This window comes from Phytophthora cinnamomi (genome assembly GCF_018691715.1).
Source record: "Phytophthora cinnamomi strain GKB4 chromosome Unknown Contig16, whole genome shotgun sequence".
Taxonomy (NCBI): Eukaryota; Oomycota; class Peronosporomycetes; order Peronosporales; family Peronosporaceae; genus Phytophthora; species Phytophthora cinnamomi.
Genome location: NW_027150949.1, coordinates 888802 through 908920, shown reverse-complemented (window position 1 = coordinate 908920; position 20119 = coordinate 888802). Strand labels below are relative to the sequence as shown.

At 55.2% G+C, this 20119-nt stretch overlaps 2 protein-coding genes across 2 annotated transcripts; one reads left to right on the top strand and one right to left on the bottom strand.

Annotated features, from left to right (window-relative positions):
* Nucleotides 1-3605: 3605 nt before the first annotated feature.
* Nucleotides 3606-4526, top strand: IUM83_02455 (uncharacterized protein; the record flags this gene model as incomplete). The annotated part of the gene is made up of 1 exon (XM_067926373.1): nucleotides 3606-4526. The coding sequence occupies one exon, from the start codon at nucleotides 3606-3608 to the stop codon at nucleotides 4524-4526; it is 921 nt and encodes a 306-aa protein (XP_067796468.1).
* A 5192-nt stretch (nucleotides 4527-9718) lies between these two features.
* Nucleotides 9719-10615, bottom strand: IUM83_02454 (uncharacterized protein; the record flags this gene model as incomplete). Its single annotated transcript, XM_067926372.1, has 1 exon — nucleotides 9719-10615. The coding sequence occupies one exon, from the start codon at nucleotides 10613-10615 to the stop codon at nucleotides 9719-9721; it is 897 nt and encodes a 298-aa protein (XP_067796489.1).
* Nucleotides 10616-20119: the final 9504 nt, after the last annotated feature.

The following is a 20119-nucleotide window of genomic DNA, read 5'->3' as shown; positions in this document are numbered from 1 at the left end:
CTCCTCTTTGAATATCTCGTACGTGCTAAAGCACGTAGGATCTGAGAGTCGGCGTCCGTACGCCCAACTCCTCGCTCGTCCGCCAAGACATGACATGGCGAACGCAACCTTTGACAACGGGTCGACGATACGTCGAGCCGCAATGGCTGTGTCGAGTTCGACAAGCCATCGGAGGAGAGGCTCGCCCTCTCTTCCTACATAATTGCTCATGCTCAATTTTAATGATTGAGCACGCGGTGTCGTCCCTGACGACGCCGTTATTGAGGAAGCAGCATCGCGCTGCTCCTTCATGATGAATCCCAGAGCAACACCATGTTGCTCTGTCGGCGATAGCGTACGCAACATTGTGGCTATCGCCGCCTCCCCAATGACTGTTGACAGTCGTTGGAGGGCTTCCCACTCTGGATCCGACAGGTGGGGGCAGTCCGCGCGTGCAACATGAGTTGCAGGCGTATTGGAGCTCTCCATGGGCACCTCCGTGCTCATGTGGTTCTCGGCTCCGCGTTCGTACACCTCGTACGAACGTCAAGTAGTCGGTCGTTGGACGGACTACAAAGTGCTACCAGGTGTAGTGGGTCTAACTTGACTCACTACTTTAGCTTACACGTCGCGCTACGTGTATGAGGAAGCGTAGGAGTTTATTAATAATTTGAATTAATTATACTTGAGTCCACAAGTATAATATAAATCAAATAAAACACCAAGTAGGTAGTTTAAGGTAAAATGAGAACTGTATTGTTTATAAATTGATCTTCCTTCTAAATCTGCTAAAACTGTTTATCATCTATGAAAGGGTTGGCAGCGGCTGGCTGTCAGAGCCCCGCTAATATGCATGTCTCTGATTGGTAGAAAGATGCCGCTTTCTACCAATAGGATCAAGTGGGTATGTGTGGACCACTAATTGTGGTGGCCCACTTCAATGTATCCATTGGTGTGTCTTACACCAAGGTGAGGAAGTATCTAAAACCTTTAACAGATATTTATCTGTTAAACCATAAGTGACAAATGTCATGCACAAGTGACAGTTGTCACTTGTGACCGTTATCGTGCACAAGTGACTGTTGTCACTTGTGTGTGTAACCCCGTTACAGGAACACAGTCGGCTCGTAAAGGTTCTGCAACATATATATCTTCTTCTTGCAACGGAGGGCCTCCCGCAGCGGCAATATGCATAAGGGCTGGGTAGACTTTTCCAGGCGTTCAGGGTAGATACACTCGGTATGAAGCTGCCGTCGATATTGTAACAGATGGGCCCAGCCGAGGGACCCATCTGTGGCAGATGTCGGCGAGCGAGACGTAGGCGATGACGGTGAGCAGCGACGTGAAGCAAACGCCCATGTTGAACGAGGGCACGGCAATGATGGGCGGCATCGGAGTGGTCCGGGAGCGGTCGGCGGAGCCAAGCGGACGCTCCTGAGTGGCCGAGTTGACGAAGAGTGGCACAGTCAGCAGGACTCGGGGCTTGCAGTTGGCACCCGAGGGTTGACTCGACACGGCGACCGAGGCACGAGACTGCGGGCGACAGCGGAGACAGAACAGAATTTGCGGGCTCGAGCACACATCGAGACCGCCTGTAGCGCGAGTTGCATCGCGAGCACGCAGCGAGCACGCACAGGGGTTCTCGGCTCCGCGTTCGTACACCTCGTACGAACGTCAAGCAGTCGGTCGTTGGACGGACTACAAAGTGATACCAGGTGTAGTGGGCCTACTTTGGCTCACTACTTTAGCTTACACGTTGCGCAACGTGTATGAGGAAGCGTAAGTATTTAGTAATTACTTAGGTTAATTATATTTGAATACACAAATATAAGTTAACTTAGACAAGACTCCAAGTAGCTAGTTTAAGGTAAAATGAGAACTGTATTGTTTATAAATTGATCTTCCTTCTAAAATCTGCTAAAAACTGTTTATCATCTATGAAAGGGGTTGGCAGCGGCTGGCTGTCAGAGCCCCGTTAATATGCATGTCTCTGATTGGTAGAAAGATGCTGCTTTCTACCAATAGGATCTTAGGGTAGGTGTGGACCACTCATTGTGGTGGCCCACTTCAATGTACCCATTGGTGTGTCATACACCAAGGTGAGGAAGTATCTAAAACTTTAACAGATATCCTGTCTGTTAAATTCACAAGTGGCTTGTAGCCACTTGTACGTGTAACCCCGTTACAGTCGGGGGTCGCTGAGCTCAGCAGCGACGTTTATCCTGACACCGCCGCAAGGCGGTGGAACGCCTGCCACTCGATGGACGTGAGGTGGGGGAAGGCTGCGTGCTCCAGCGTCATGGCTGGAGGACCGGCGGGCTGGTTCTCACTCATCTCGAACTTGGTCATGGGAAGGACTACAAAGTGCTACCAGGTGTAACGGGCCTGGTGTATGCCCGTTACTGGCTTACACCTAGGTGTTGAGGAAGCGTCTTGTTCTCGGTAAGACTGAGAACTAAGTATTAAGTCCGATGTAAATTCAACTCTGATTTATTATTAGACCGGGGCGCTAGCCCTTAGGACTAATGTGAACCACTCAAACAAAGGTCGACAGCTGATTGGCTGAAGATGGGGACTGGCTTCCCCACCTTTCAGCCAATCAGAGGATGACGAGTCAGCACACGCTAGTCGTGTGCCGACCATGCCTACTTATGCAATATCGGAAAGATGTCTAGCTACTTATGTAAATGGAGGGCCCGTTACACGCTCGACAAAAGCTTCCTTACTCTACAAAAGGATATGGAATGCATTATCAGGCATGCAGGCGACAATGACTTCCGACTTCCTCGCGTCTACAAGACTTACATCAAGAACGGTTCATACCAAGCTCCATAGTGTGCGATAGTACAGTGTATGCTGAAGGATTGGCTACATTGAAGCAAATGCAGTAAAGTTTAGCTTAAATCGTCGAAGTGTACCACATAAAACTTTCTCACGTAAGTACGAATGCTTTGATTGGTCAGATCGGCGGTGTTATGTGGGATTTCAACTTAACGGTTTAAAAACCTCGTATTTTATCTTGTCGATACAGCCGTGGTACTTTGGTTTTGCGTCTCTTAGCTATGTGTACATATTGTACCAGACTGGAGCGATTATGAAAATGTCACTTTTGTTTAATATCGCTAAATATTAGCGATGCTTCGCAAGAAAAACGTGTTCGCACTTTACGGGCTCGCAAAACACACGCGGTAGTTAACGTTGTGACGGCGTTCGAGATAGACAGTAACTGGAGATTAATTTTAAGGTACCGAGCTGCGTCAACGGACTATTACAGCCCGAGTTAGGGAAGCTACAGAGAAGTGTCGATTCTTAAGTGGGTCAGAGAAGTATGAATTAAAGTATTGAAAGCATGCGAGGTGGCGGTTTCACAGTGCGCCAAATTGGTTCTGCGCCATTTTGGGTCGACTTACCCTTAGTCTTCAGAGGAAGAAATCAGTTTGAACCTAATAAAACAGCGCAACAGCAACGATAAGTGTGCTGCCTTTTGTTTTAGCAGTATGTTGATGTCCTACTTAAAATGAGAATTAAGTCATACGGGTTTCAACATATTGAAGTTTTTAGTGTCGCAGTTACGGTACCAGATACAGTACCCGGCCCCATCCCACCCCAAGATCATTTTGGGCAACATGCCCGTGGCCACCAGATCTCGGAAGCGAATGGGGCTCGAGAACACGCCCCCAGTAAACGAAGTCAAGCGTGTCCGCAAGAATGGACCTACTAAGCGCAACAAGGCCAAGTCTGGCAATAACCAGCAGCAACATGTAAAGAAAGTCAGGGCGCCCGTTCCCTCCGAGTACGAGAAACTGCACAGCGCAACTTTCCCATTGGAGATATTAGCGTTGCCTCATGTTCTAGAGAAAATCAACGACCTCGCCATGAGGCCGGAGGAGGCTGTGATCGAGGCCGTTGAGGCCGGAGACCTGAAGCTGCTCAAGAAGTTGAACAATAAATTCAATTGTAGCGTCTCCCACGCCCTTGAGTTTGCCGCTGAGAACGGGCGGCACGAAGCTGAGCGGTTCCTTCTTCCCGAAGTTATCGGGGACGGAGAGTACAATCTGGATGACGGGGTGCTGAGGGACCTGGAGAATATGGCAGTGAGCGCTGCTAGTAATGGACACTACGAGGTGGTGGAGCTGCTGTTGGGTGAAATTCTAGAGGAGAGGGAAAACGAACATGAAGGAGAGTTTGTGTACTACGGCTACGAGCAAGACATTGACGAGAGCAAGAGCGACGCTGCGTGGAATGTTCTCGATGCAGCGGCGACACATGGCCACTTAAGAATTGTGCAGCTAGCGGCACAGTCTACGTCGGACAATGAGTACTTGCCTGCTGAGGAACGAAGTGAAGCGTTGTCCAGCGCGATTTCCGGCGGCTACGCTGATGTTGTGGAGTTCCTGCTAGAGTGCGAGCAGTTCCAGTGGGATGCTTACGGCGCCTTTGACCAAGCCGTGAACGAAGAACTATACGACATCGCTAAAGTGATTTACAAGGTGTATCCGCGCCGCAACAAGGGTGCTGACTTGTTCGTTCACTTGCTAGTCAGTTGAAAGCTGTCAAGTACTTGTACGAGAATGGATTCTGTACTGCAAAGTCGGTTGAAGAAGCTTTTGTAAGTACTGTCCATTCTAGCGGCACAGCTGTTGCAAACTTTTTGCTTGATACAGACTTGGTATCGTCGAAGTGTTTTGCTAAGGCGTTCAAGAAGGCTGCTCTTGGTGGATCGCTTCAATCAGTAGAATTCTTTTTCAACACAGGGCGGCTGTCACCACAAACCGTCAACAATATTTTCGCGAAGGTTAGCAAGATCGATGTGGTGGAGCTACTCGCCAAGAAACAATGCATTTCGTCGAAGGCTATTGTTGCTGCATTTCGCAATGCTACTTCTCAAGGGCGTTTCGGGTGGAGTACAGATACTGAAATCATATTGCGCTTGCTGTGCAAGCAAAACTGTATCCCACCAGAAGACTACGCCCAGGGGTTCTTGAAAGCAGTGAACACCAGATTTGGTGGGGATGCTATGGCCAAGGTTTTGTACGACGAATCCCGGATATCAGTAGAAGTAATCTGTACTGCATTCAAGACAGCCGCCGCTATTGGTCACAGCGAGCTTGTAAACTTCTTGTTTGACAAGCCAGCCTTAAACCAAGCGGTCAAGAACGAAGCTATGGTGAGTGCTGCTCAAAATGACCAAACCGAAGTCGTGCAAGTGTTGGAAAGAAGTGGACAGTGGCCGCAAGATGTTCTGACCAGTGCATTCAAGGTCGCGAGGCGGCAAGCCCTCAAGCGTTTTCTTCGGACGAAAATCAACGTTAAGTAATCTGGACAAAACCAACCATGGGCTCGCAGTTACTCGACAGTGATGGACTACAACGCCATGGAATATGTTGTGATACTGCTAGACCAGGCTGCACCACGTCCGTCCGTCGCGATCGGCCACGGCGACAACTTCTACGGGACGGGCTGCACGATTCCACCGACCAAGCCTATCGATTCCAGCAGACCTTGGAGGACAAGTATAACGCGGCTAGCTTGGCTGGGATCCCGTGGGTGAACGTCATGGGTAACCACGACTATAGTAGCGCCAGCTTCGTGTGCGCAAGTGGGGGGTAGCCACCGAGTGTGGATCGATGGCCGAATTTCTTACAGCTTTGGACGAAAAATTCGCGCTGCAGTCTCAGTACGTGAGCTCGCAGGACAACCGCTGGATTGTGCCGGACCACTTCTTCGTACACTCCATCGTCGACCCAGCGTCAAACGTGAGCATCGACATTTTCCAACCTGGACACGAACGACGCTGACACCCACGGGGCCCAACAAATCTGCTGTCAATGTTACGGATACTCTGGCAAAGACGACGATACGTGAGAGAACGTGAAGCGTGGCGACAGCTTGTGTGCTGGGGGGAACACAGGCCGCCTGCATGGGCAAGCTTCAGGTCTGGGGGATAACTCGCGTAAGAAGCTCGCTGAGGCTGCGAAAACTCCACTGTTACCTGGAAAATCGTCAACACTCACTATTCGCCCTACAACTACTACGCTCCTGGACCAGCTGAGAAGTGGCGCGGGTTGTTGGACGGCTTAGGCATCCAGCTCTTCCTCTACGGCCACGCCCACGGCGAAAAACACGACTACACGGCGTTCAAAACGCACTTCATCGAGAACAGTGCGGGTCGCGGCATCCGAAACGTGTCTCACAGTGGGATCCCTCCCTGCGCCGAAGGCTATCTGTCGAAAAAATGCTGTTCCACCGAATTCGTCCTCGTTGTGTCTTTCATTTTTTTTTTCACTAAACAGACCCCGCCAACTGCAGTTCTGCGTCCTCGCAGCTTTTCCCTCGCACCTCCGTGTTGCAGAATGTACCAGCAGTGCTTGATGGCGATCCCGCCGACACCCGTCACGTTCAAGTCTTTGGTCGTCGACCAGCTATCGTCGACAGTATTAAAACTCACTTTCAGCCACGTCGGCGACACGTTCAGCGTGAAGAAGCCGTACGGGTAGTTGCGGGCAGCCCACACGTCTCCACAGAATTGATGCATGATGGTTTGCAATCGGTCGTTTCTTTCACCAGCTTCTGCCCCTGCGGTAAATACTTCATTGTTTTTCGATGCTATCAAATATGTTGAAGTATTCTGCACGACTGTCACATTGAACTGCCAACTCCTCTCTATTTCCTAATTGTAGCAGTCCGAAACCATCCGAAGCACGAGAGCTCACTGCTCTCATTTCAGAACGAGCGATGTACAAGACGAAGTTACTGTGCGGGATTCTGGGAAGGGGATAACCTCCATTCACGGTGGAAGATTTGGTTTTTGACTCAGTAAAGGTGCTGAGAAAAGTCATTGCCAGCACTCCACAGGTGGATGCCAACGCGAGCGATACCACCCTGTACTGGGTAAAAGAAGACGAGGTTTCTTGTGTACCGGTACCAGGCAACCAAGATGAATTGCATAAGCACTACTATTACATCGCGAAAGCGGCGGCGCCCTGATCGAAATACACGATTGCTTCAGCGTGAGCCGCTATCATGATCGCTCTCCACACAAACCAATGTTTCCGCTAAGAACGTTATACTGAGGTTTCAGATTCTGGTGTAAATCCACGCCCAGCAAGACGAACTAAAGTCAATCAGCAGTCGAGTAGCTGGAGAAGATATTGGCCTAGCGGGTCTCTGGAGATATTCGAAGTTGGAGGAAGAAACACTTCCATTTTGTGGTGAATTGTCCTTCGTTCTTAAACGACGACGGCCATTTCAAGTGCACATCAGAGACCAACAAGCTGCCAAGACGATTTTTGCCAGGAATGGCCCGGAGATTCGTTGCGATGCTCTATCATCACTGATTGACGTTCTGGTTATGAGTTACGAGGCTGAACTGGATGTAACGGATACCAAGCGCTCGTGTCAAAAATTCGACGACCTGTTGTTCACTTTTACCGCTCAGATTTGCCGAGCTAATGGAGTTCGACTGAAAGTAGAGCGGAAAGACCATGATGACGATGCAAGTTCTGGATCAAAACCACGGTTGGACCTCACTGTGTACTGCAACGACTGTTTGGTGCTGTGTGGAGAAGAGAAAGTTGGTTCAGCGGACATTGACGAAACAGTTGCCAAGCCGGAGTCAAAGATGCAGTGTTTTTTTGTGAGCTCCCATACATTTGGGGCTACGTCGCGATTGGAAACTATCGAAGGCTGTCTGCATTCCGGCGGTGCCAACCTATTAATTCGATCTGTGACGTTTCCACGACGGACGCAGTCAAGGCTTTCTACAACTTGGCCTTCCACCTTAGCCACATGGCAACCCTGTCAAATTAACAATTACAACTCGGTCTGCGCCATTCAAACCCTACCAAAGCAAAACGGAGACGGTTGAGCTGAAAGACTACAGGATGATGAAGATAACTATACGACACGATGTAGTCATCACCATTTGCACATCGAAGAGAATTGTTGGTATCTACAAGAATCTACTGTATGTTCCGGTGCAACAAGTATTTGGATGCATTGTAATTCAGCAGCGTGGTTACTAGATGCTTATTAACATGGAGTCGTCTTGCCGGTCTAGCCTATTGATCCGCGAGCACGATTATGCTAGCAGTACTAACTGTCACTACGACCTGTTTCAGTTGGGTAAATTGATGAGTGAGCTTAAATTCCCTTTGACGCACCAATTGCTATTGATTCAGGAGAAGCTGCTTTCAGCTCGCGCCAAGGCAGAAGAAGTGACGGCCAGGAGAGTGCTGGCGATGCTCAGTCGGAACGACAGGTGCCGATCGGACGACCTGCAGATGATAGCCAACGTGCTGTTGTCGGCATTTCACACCCCTGAAATGACGGCCAAGTCGGTACTGGTCATGCTGAAAGAACGGGTGCCGCCCCCATTAGTGAGTGACTTGGAGCCATAGTTGAATTTCCTCGGAGCTTAAAAACGTCGACTTGTTAATGCTGTAGTGGTGCAATTTGAGAATATGAAACATTTTTTATCGCGTTGATGCTGTCAATCAAGTCAATCAATAGTCTCACCAAGCACTACTTGATTGGAACACCCGAACCACCACAGAGACGGTCTCTGTGGCTCTTCCTACCAGCCTCCAGGTACTTCCCCACGTTGTCAAACGAATAAGTAACCTGCTGCTGTGTACAACGAGCTTTCGCGAGTTTTTCGAATCCATGGAGCGCCACTGCTGTCAACGGCGGGGGCTACGGATGGATCTTCTATGTGGAGGCGACTCGATATCGTCAAGTGTTTGCACAGCTCACAGACAGAAGGTTGCTCCGGGCCTCGGTGTCGCGGCTAATGGCCACGTGGACGTATTTACAAATACTACCGGTGCAAGTGCCATCATAAAGAGCAAATTGTAGCAGCAGCCACGGGTGGCCACGTGGACGAATTTGAGTTCTGGTTCATGTTTAACCGTTGGCGCACGCCAATTTATCGCGCTCTAGAGGCAGCTGCAGCTGATGGCTGCGTTGCTGAGGTGAGTTCTTTATTGCCGAATAATTACCACAGCTACCTTGTACATTTCTCCGATCATTCCTCGCGGCTGCAGCGAATGGCCACGTAAGTGTTTTGAAGTGGTTTACGGAAAACCGCGTGTAGCCAAGAGGAAGACATCTTGACCTCGCGCTGCAAAGTGCGGCTATGTCGTATAGCGACCGATGTAAGCGAATCGTTATCTTTTCCCTGTATATTGTGCCATAAACACTCACGTGTCAAAACACGCGTTGTATTTGGCTCTCCTCGTGCTTCATTCTAGACCCGCTTCAGTTCATTACAGCAAATGAGATTAATAAAGAAATCAGCACTGAGCGCTCCTGCTTGCACTAATGAATAGTCGACTAGACCTGTTAGACATTCTCCAACAGATGGCTCCTATTCAGGAATCTGCCGTGTATTGTGTTGATTGTTGCAGATAGGCATTCAGATCAGTGTAGATGTTTGATCATGTAAAACAACGAAAAGGACGTTAATCCAAAGGGTGCTTTAGAGATCGCTGTCTGATCAAGAAGAACACTTTTGTGGGCGGCTCAGGTGTTTGGGAGTAAACAGAATAAACACCCCTCGGACTTGAGATTGTCTTGTTGCAACTGAGTCACCACGTACACTTGGCGTATTTTTTTCCCATTATATTTGTGGACAGCTGCAACATTATACAGCAAGCCGAATACAAACTTTCATGGTGCGTGGGACTACGTTGTTGCAACCAGCCACTCACCACCCACGTAAATTCCGCCTTTTCTCGCACTACTCTTCCGCTTTGGTCCGAGTTTCGGGTGTACCTCGGCCTGTTCGAGTTAGAAAATTCACAACAGAGACACAATCGTTGGCGCTTGCTTGAGCAAGAGCCCAGTCCACCAGCTGCTGGTCAACGAATTCTCTGCCATACATGTACTGCACTGCATCTTGTCGTCCCCTCCCGGCCAGTTCCACAAACAAGTTTTCTCCCTCGTTCATCTCAGCATAAAGCTGATAAATCCGTTCAGCAACTTCGTGCTGCTCCTTATTCATCGCTTCCACAAATGCGCTGCCAAAGTCGCAGTGGAAATCGCCCAAACCGAGAAGAAAGGCTACCACATCAACATGCCCACCATGAATAGCGTTGATCAGCGCGGGGCTGCACTCTCGATCGAACTCGGCGGTCGGAAACAGCTCTTCAGCTGTAAGTTTCACGATATCAAGGTGTCCGTGAGCTGCGGCCTCGTGGAAGGCCCCCCAAAAGGATTCTTCGTTGATCTCTCCATCAGACCCCAACGCGTAGAGCAGGAGCTCCACCACCTCCGTGTGGCCATTTCTGGCGGCGGGGATCACCGCTTCCGCGATCAGTTCGCGCGCTGGAATATCCAGATTCCCCTCCTCGTCGTCGGGTTCACTCAATGCATCTCTCAGTAACAGGGCGCAGCTGAAGTGGCCGTTGGCAGCTGCAGCCATCATCGCTTCATTCACGTCGCCCTCAAACGTCTGCAGAATTTCCTCTAGCCAGGTCGCGTTCCCGGATGCTGCGGCTTGGACGATGGATTCACTTGCAGGAGCAACTGGGGTGGCAGTGGGGTGGTCGACGGTGCGGGGCCGCTTGACGTCCTCGTCGTCGCTGGTGAGGTCGATGACGACTGGTCGCTCTCTCTTGCTGGGGGTCGCGGCCATCTTCCTTCTTTTGGATGTGTTCGTTTTTCTCTTCGAGGGTCATTTATTTGTGCTGAAAGAAACATGCAGGTTCGTGCCAGGATTGATGTAAACATCAATCACCACTTGTCGATCGCTCTTTAATTATCTTTTGCATGTCATTCAAGAGTATTGATCCGCTGCGAATCGGCTACTTTAAAGTAGTTTCCGCTTTTTGTTTTTGGTTTTGATTTGACAAAGTATCACGAGAGTAAAAATAAGTAGAGACCGCCCCGAATATCCGTCCTGGTGCTTCAGCACTTCGCTCATCCCGCGAAGTTGACGTAGATTCCTCCTATAGCAGCTTTCAAGAAGTTGACGACGGACGCGGTGTTGTTGGAATTCGCGCACTAAAACGCTTTAACAAGAAGGTTCGGGTCTTTGTGACCGTGATCGTACAGGTACTTCACGGCATCCAGACGATCCGATGCCGCCAAGTCGACTAACAAGTTCCGTCCCATTGTAGTAGTAGGGATTTTCTCGTGGCCAAGCTCCACGACGGTGACCCGGGTGACGACGGGCGAACGGTGATCGACTTGACAGCGTCACCATGACGAGAGGACGGTGACGAAGGAGTGAACGAGCAGTCAGTTGGTGGCGGATGCAAGCCAGCGGGCTGGTGCCACAAGCGCGAGGGATCTAGAAGGGATTGCAGAGGGTCGTCATTGAAGCTGGGCGACTCGGGAAGATCGCAAGGAGAGACGACACGGCTAGGACGAACGACGTGCAGTATGCGGAGAAGGAGAGGCGACGAGGAAGAGCCGATGAGCGGCTGAGAGACAGCGTGAGGTGAGTAGGTTAGCAAGGACACCGTAGCAAGTAGGATAGGCGCGGATCGGGGGGACTTCGGTAGATAGGAGGGTGCGGCCTTGCGGACTGGCAAGCCTGGCCCTCAGTTCTGGATTTAGTGCGGGAAGAGCATTAACGACGAACTAATCTAAGCTACTTGGTGTCGGACGCGGAGTTAGTGTTGCTACCTATCGGGAATTGGGGTACGGCGGCACTGCACGAGGTACGCTGTTCGGGGTTACGTATGCGCGTGGTAGAGCAGTAGGGTGGTGAGGACCGCGGAGAGAAACCGCGGGGGCTTCGACGTCAGTATGCGCGCTGGCGTCGTGCCGAGGGACATGGAGCACGGCTAGCGCACTTGTGCCGTCGCTCCGAGTCCGCTGTATATTGCATGTAAACCGGAACGCTTGCGGGGAGCAGCCTAAAGACCTACCGGGGTTGCGGTCGCCGATAATCGCTCTCTCCTCACTGTCCCTATCCCTGTCGTCAACGGTGGACGAAGGGCCAGCTAACGCTGGAGACTCCCATGATGTCATGCTCCCGTTCTAGGCGAGGCTCAGCTCCAGGAGGTGTCAACTGAGTAGTCTAGAGTAATGGTATCTGTCCCCGCGTGGGATATGCTGACATGGTGGTCATACAGGGGCTAACCGTGCAGGGATCGTGAGATTCTTGCGGGTCTAGCGTCGAGAGGGTGGACCCCGCAGCGGAAACGGAAACGAAAACGAAAACGAAACGATGAACGAGTATGATTAATTGATGTGTTACTGTGGTGTCTAGCGGACATGATGACGACAAACGAATCGGCGAGAGACGAGCGTGCGCAACGCCGCGCAGCCTCGGCGGAGCGAGCCACGGCGGCGGCGGCTGAAGCGGCCAAGAGGCAGCACACGACGGCTGTCACCTTGGTGACTGGGGATGGCGGCACCGTCATGCTGTCGACGGACGAGATTCGGCGCGCGTCGGGCGACACGCCGACGGCGACGACGATCGGGCAATCGGGCGGCGGAACCTCGGCAGGAGGAGATGCTGCCGGCTCTGATAGCGGACAACGAACGTTGAGAGGAAGCCGTGGATCAGACGGCGACTCTCATGCGAGTGGCGTTCAGCGTGGGCCGGGCGGTGGCAACGCCGGTACCAACGTGGACACGCCGAGGGGAACCGACACGAGCGCGGAGGCGACCATCAGCACGCCGCTGACTGGGAGTCGAGGAGACGCAGCTGGGACTGGTGGTGACGGCGGTCCTGGTGGTGCTGGAACTGGGCGTGGACCAGCGACACCGGTCACGACGACGATGAGTGGGGCGGAGCCAGCGCGACCGATCATCGTGCGCGAGAAGGCGAAGTCCCTCAAGCTCACGAAGTTCAAGGGCCTGGACGATGCCATGCCGGTCACGATGTGGCTCAAGACTGTGCGGGCCGAGGTCCGGCGGCAGGCGGTGACCATGGGCGTTGAGTGGCGCGACAAGCAGTTGTATCACGAGGTGGCATCGAACTTGGAAGGCGAGGCGCAACGCTGGTTTGCGACCGTTATGGAGTCGGTACCGGAGTCGGAGGAGAACATCAACACGTTGGCCGACATGCTCCGCGCCAAGTACATGACGCAGCGCACGGGGCCGGAGGTGGTCGATCTCCTCAACGCGCGGCGTCAGATGCGCGGAGAGAGACTGGTCGAGTACGCGCAGTCTCTACGGGAGATTGGTGAGCGCGGCGACGTAGGCGAAGATTGGCTCGTGAATGCCTTCTTGAAAGGAATGAGCAGCAGCGAGGGAGCGACGCACGTGCGCGGACATCGTCCACGAACGTTGGATGAGGCCGTGAACATGGCGGTGCCACACGTAGGCGAGTACGGTGAGGGCTATGGTGTTGGTTTGGACTCGGCAATGGCGCGCTGGGACGAGCGCGAGGCCGCGAACGGGCGCGGGCCCTTGACAGCGTCGGCGTCGGTGACAGCGTCGAGCAGCAAGGAGCAGTCGGGATTGGTCGGCAACTTCGGGAGTGTGGTGAGCGGGTACGGCCCGATGTGGGGCACGACCGCGAGGCCACCAAGGTACGACGCCTCGGGGCGACCCGTGCTGTCCGGTAAAGCCAGTGCGACGGAGTGGTGGCGGGCGATACCGCCTGGATTTGAACTGGTACCCGCTGGTACAAGCGCCGCCCGGGGCGGAGATTCGAAAAATCAAACGACGAGTGGCGGAGAACGCGGCAAGCGGCCTGGAGGCGGTGATCAGAACGCCAGGCAGCGAGCCAAGGCGTTCAAGGGTCGAAGGTCAGCACGACGTGAGTGTGTACGGCACGCGAGACGTCACACAGGATGAGGTGTTCGAGACGCGTGAAGGGCGCCTTCAACGGCACCGTGAACGGCTTCAGCGGAGGGCACCACGGGCACCGTTCGTGCCGCGCCCTGGGACTAAGTGCCACTACTGCAACAAGGAGGGGCACTTCGTCCGGGATTGCAACGTGAAGAAGGCGGACCTCGCCGAGGTGTACGGACAGAGCGGGTCAGGAACGAGCACGCAGCCGGGAAACGGACAGCGAGCGTAAGGGACCCGGCCTTGCAGCTCGCTGATCCGGACCCGGGAAAGCAGCTTGAAGACGAGCGGCGCACAGCCCACCGACAAGGCTGGCCCAACGCCACGAAACGGAAGACGAAGAGACGGAGGCACGGTCAGAACGCGAGGCGGCACCAGGCCAAGGCTCAAGGGCGGCAGGTGACGTTTGCAACTGGGGATGGCGAAGGGCGACCAGCCCGAGCTGTCTCCAGCAGCACCGTAACTCACGAGACGGTATCGAGACGTCAGGAGATGTCGAGCGCAGGGGATGGCGCAACACGACTCTCCGCGGTGACTACTGGCGGCCGTCAACATGGGCGCGAACGACGGATGCGAGGCGGCGCTGGTGACGAAGCTGGCGTTGGACCCGGCGACGGCAGCGAAGCGAGCGCACTCGAGGGCGTGGGCAACGACGCGGTGGTCGACGTGCACATGGAGGTGGTCAACACGGATCCGCGCGTGGCCACCGTGACGCGTGCGCAGGACGAGACACACGCGGTCACCAATACTGGGAACGGGGCGACGGCTGTGGATGGCGGCGACTCGCGGGGTACGAGGAGCGACAGCACCGAGGATCCGGGCGGTCAGCATGCCTCGACGACGGTGAGCACGTGCGTGGACGCCCAGACCGCAACGCCGGCGAAGACGTGTCGCATTGAAGGCAGGCAGGGGTCGAAGGAAGACGAAGGCGGCGGTGATGACTCGCCGGCATCTCTGCAGACGGCAATGTCGGAAGAACTGGCACGGCGGGACGACGCGATGGCCAAAGTAATGCTGGCAGGAGTGGGGGCGGCGGAAATCGCCGAGATGAAGACAGCTGAGATGGCGCGATGGGAGCACAAACGGCAGAAGCGCAACAAACACACCAAGGCTCGGGGCGAACGTCGAGCAGCGAGCAACCAGGCGAGCGAAAAGAAGGTCGATGGGATCGACTGCGGTGATGGCGGAAAGCCCAGCGACGTGGACGATTTCGAGCACGGACGGGCGTCACAACAGCAAGCAGATGGCGCAACAGTGCGGCGAGTGAAGGGCAACAAAGACGACTCAAGGGCGGCGGTTGAGATGCTGCTACGACAGTCACGAACGCGGCGCAGATATGAGAAGCGCGTGCGGAAAGCCAAAGCCAAGGAACGACGGGAGTTACGGACGGTCTTAGCGAAGATGCAGTATCCAGAAGAGGCGTTCTTCGCCTTCGGTGAAGTCTGCCAGCGATGGGGAGCTGGAAGTGGGAAGACGCTGACTCGAGCAGAAGCTGAAGGAGCTAGGCACGTGCTGCCCACTTTAAGCGAAGTGAGGCGAGGAAGACCGCGGCAGCAGCGCTGCGCGAAACAATACGTGTATCACAGCGGGAGCGTGTACGCGCGACCGTTCGTGAGACACAGTGAGAGCGATGGGAGACCGATGCGAGTTGCGCGGCTGCGCGCTGTGCAAGCACCGACGGTAGACTCGCTGCCGACAGCGAGAGTGACGGTCTGTGGCGAAGAGAAGCAGATCAAGTTAGACACCGGCGCGCAGTACTGCGTCGCTGGTGAAGCGTGGCAAGCGTACGGCGAGAGGCAGGACGTACTGCCACCCGTCGACTACGTGGAAGGATTCACGGGAGCTGTAGCGCGCGTGCTGGGCGTCTGGAGGTTCCAGTTTCGTACACAATACGACCAAGTCATGGCCGTGGACGCGCTGATCGTCGAGGGCAAGTCGGAGGAGTTCCTGCTCGGCGAGGAGTGGATGCTCAAGATGGGCGTGAAGATCGACTTCGTCTCTTGCGAGATGAAGTGGTTCGAGGGCGGCTTGAAGAAGGTGGTGCCGTTTTTGAGCAGTGAGCAGCGAGGTGAGCGCGCAGCACGAGCGCGCCTCGTACGGCGTGCACGAGCACGCACGGGGACGTACCACAATGTGAAGTTAGCGGTGTCAGCGCCTGACGGCACCGAGGGCATGTTCTTGCCGGACCGGCGAGTGGAGCCATACTTGCTGACAGCACCGACGTTGACGGTGGTGCGCGGGGGTGAAGTGACGGTGCCGATACTGAACCTGGAGGGACGCACCACGAAGTTGCCGGCACGCGAGGCGTTGGGCACCTGGACACCGACGAAGGGCGAAGTCGAAGTCATGGAGTTAGACGGCGAATTCGATCGCAACCGCGTACGGCACTGGCTGGAGCGCATCCTGAAGGCGAGAAGCAAGCAGTTGAGTATGGAAGGCGAGCTGAAAGTCGGGGACATGAATGAGCAAGAACGAGAGCTGTTATTGACGTTACTGCGGAACTACCCTGCGATGCTGGAACCCAGGGAGGGCTGCCCGCCGATGACAAAGTTGGGGGTGACCCACGAGATCCATACTGGTGCGGCAGCGCCGATCAAGGTGCGGCCGAGACGCTACTCGCAGGCGGAGCAAGTCGTCATCGACGAAGAGGTGGAGAAGATGCTGAAAGACAAGGTCATCGAGGAGAGCTGTGGGGCGTGGGGCTTTCCCGTGGTGCTCGTCAAAAAGAAAGACGGCACCGTAAGGTTCTGTATTGATTACAGACAGCTGAACGCCATCACGCAACGAGATGTCTACCCACTACCTAGGATAGACGACACGCTCGATCATCTACACGGAGCGAGACGCTTCACTACATTGGATCTGCATGCGGGCTACTGGCAGGTGCCTGTGGCGGGTGGAGATCGTGACAAGACCGGATTCGTGACGAGGAGAGGGCTATTTCGCTTTATTCGCATGCCATTTGGCCTTGCGAATGCACCAGGAACTTTTCAGCGAATGATGAATGCCGTGCTGCGCGGACTGACGTGGCGAAGCTGCCTAGTTTACCTGGATGACGTTATTGTGTTCTCGCGGGGGAACGTGGCTCAGCACGTCGTCGAGCTGGCGGCAGTGTTGGAGAGGTTGGACAATGCGGGCTTGTCGCTCAAAGCGAGCAAGTGTTCGTTCGCCACAGAACGACTGGAGTATCTAGGCCACGAGCTGGACGCGAATGGAGTGCGCCCGATGGAGAGCCTGGTCGACAGTGTGCGGCAGTTTCCTGCACCACAGGATGCCGTAGAAGTAAAACGATTCGTGCACATGGCGGGGTACTATCGTCGCTTCGTACCCCAGTTCGCGAGCAAGGCAGCACCGCTGACGAAGCTGCTGAGGAAGGGAGTCGTTTGGCGTTGGGGCGAGGCCGAGCAAAAAGCGTTTGAGTGTCTGAAGGTGGCGCTCACAGAACGTCCGGTACTCGCGTACCCGGACTTCACCCGACCATTCAAGTTGATCACTGATGCCTCTAAGGTGGGGCTTGGAGCGACGCTGACGCAAGACCAGGGCCACGGCGAGCAGCCGATCGCGTACGCGTCGAAGGTGAACTCACCCACAGTGAGCAATTACAGCATTACGGATCTTGAGTGTGCTGCTGTGGTGTGGGCGGTGAAACTATTTAGGCCGTACCTCTACGGGAGGAAGTTCGAGTTAGTCACGGACCACTCGGCCCTGAAGTGGCTGATGACGTCCAAGGACCTGACAGGAAGGCTGCACCGCTGGTCTCTGCAGCTACAGGAATACCATTTTGAAGTTGTGTATCGCCCGGGAATGATCAACGTTGTCGCAGACGCTCTATCCCGAGCGCCAGTGCAAGTTGTGACAGCAGGAGAGCGAGGCGAAGCACCCACTGGTGGCGAAGGGCAGCTGACGGAGGCGGAGATCCGTGCCGAGCAAGGACGTGACCGGATGGTGAAGAATCTGCGCCAGAAGGGCAGATATGGCAATCGAGCGATCACGGCGGTCGACGACGTGGTGTACATCGAGAGCGAGGACGGAGGCCGACGCGTGGTGCTGCCGACGGCCCTCTGGCCAACAGCACTACGGGAGAGTCACGATTCTATCTACTCCTGTCACTTGCGAACTCCGCAGACGTATGCGAGGCTCGCAGTGAACTATTGGTGGCCGGACATGGGCGCGCATGTGCGACGATGGGTGCGTGCGTGTCGAGACTGCGGGAGCAGGAAGGCAAGACCGAAGGAGGTCATCCCTCCGCTACGGAGCCAAGGTGTAGGGTCTGCTGGTGATCGATGGGCGCTCGACGTGGCTGGCCCGCTACCAGTCACGCCCGACGGCAACCGCTATGTGCTTGCGGCGGTCGACTACACTACGAGGTACGCGGTAGTGGCGGCGGTCCCGAACCATACGGCGAAGGACATCACCAAGTTCATCTTGGAGAAGATTGTGATGGTGTACGGGCCGATGCGCGAACTCGTCATGGACGGCGCGCCTGAGTTGAATGGCGCGGTGATTGAAGCGCTGGTGAAGTCACTGCAGGCGAAGCAGACGACGCCGGTACCGTACAGGCCGGCGTTACTAGGGCTCGTCGAGCGATTTCATCGCTCGTGGAAGGATATGGTCGCGCTCTACGTGGCCGAGGCTCAAAATGATTGGGATCAGTGGCTGCTGTGTGCGGCCTATGCGTACAACGGCGCGAGGCACACGAGCACGGGGTTCAGCCCCAACGAGCTCATGATGGGCAGACGGCTGAGAGCCCCGAACGAGTTGCTGCGCGTGAGCGGTGTGCGGCAGGTCGGGGAGTTCGCCGAGTACCAGCGGCGATTGGTGGCGAACATGGCGAGAGCGACGGAAGCGGCACGGAAGGCGCTGGAGAAGGACCAACGCCGCCGCGAGAAGTTCTACAATCGGCGTGTCAGGCAGCGCCGGGAGTTCAGCCCAGGTGACTTGGTGTGGGTGCTGCGGCCGCCCAGAGGCAAGGGCATCACGAAGCTCGCCCATCAATGGGTAGGACCGGCCAAGGTTGTGCAGGACGCTGGGTTCGACAACATGGAGGTTGTGCGGGACGACACAGGCGAGCACTTGGTGACGCACAGCAGCTTCCTGGTGGCGATCAGCTGCCCGAGTGACTCGCTGGGCGCGATTGCTGAACGAATCCTCGCCGAGCTGGCGGAGGAAGACGACGAAGCCGAGACTGGTTCACGTGGCGACGGCCGGGCGGCGAATGCAGCGTCGCTAGGACCAGGTGCGAGTGGCACAAGCGACGGAGTGCCAAGTGTGACAGTGGTGCCATTGCATGAAGCTGGACCAGAACCTGAAGCTGCTGGCCCTGTCGGAGACGCAGCGGGTAAAACGAGAAACGGTGGTGGCGCTGGAAGAAGCACCGATACCGGTGAACGGGTAGAAGGTGCCGCTGGACAAGATGAACGACTGGTGATGGCAGATGCGACTGCCACGTTGGAACCGACGAACCCGAGAATAGTCGTGGCGAACGGTGACGCTGGTGGTAATGCGCCGACTGGGGAACCCACGCAACGCCAAGCAGCACTAAGGAGCGGGCAGCGAAAGAGGAAGGCGCGCCCAGGCGACGACGCCAAGGACGACGAGAAGCAGAAGCAGCAACGGCGACGAGAAGCCGATACAGCGCGAGAGGCACGGCTTGCGCGGCGCCGTGCTGCACGTGACGAGCAGGAAGCCCCAGAAGCCGAGGAAGTGGGTCCAGACGACGATCAAGGGCTACATGGCGGTGCACGTGCCGAAGTACGAAGGCGTAGTGCCGGTGACGAAGCCACGAGGGAAGTCGGTGAGCGAGAGCGACAAGCGGTCGGGCAAGGACGGCCGACAACAGAGCCGCACGACGAAGTCCGAGACGACGGCCACGGCACTGAACGAGAGGGCGCAAGTGCAGTTACGGTGGGAGTTGTCGAGATGCTGCAGGGACGAGGGCGTCGGCGACAGCCAGCACCACTGCCAGAGTTGTTGCAGGTGGCCACGGCAGGCTACATTGTTGAACGGGCGAGGCGACGCGTGCGTAATCGCGCCGGACGCTATGTATTGGAGCATCAAGTGGAGTACAGTACTCGACGGGGTGGACCGATGGGCAAGCGATGGCTCACGGCCCAACAGTTCGAAGAGCTGCTGGATAACGGCAAGATCGAGGACGATCTCGCAGCCGGGGATGGCGTGTAGTAGTAGGGATTTTCTCGTGGCCAAGCTCCACGACGGTGACCCGGGTGACGACGGGCGAACGGTGATCGACTTGACAGCGTCACCATGACGAGAGGACGGTGACGAAGGAGTGAACGAGCAGTCAGTTGGTGGCGGATGCAAGCCAGCGGGCTGGTGCCACAAGCGCGAGGGATCTAGAAGGGATTGCAGAGGGTCGTCATTGAAGCTG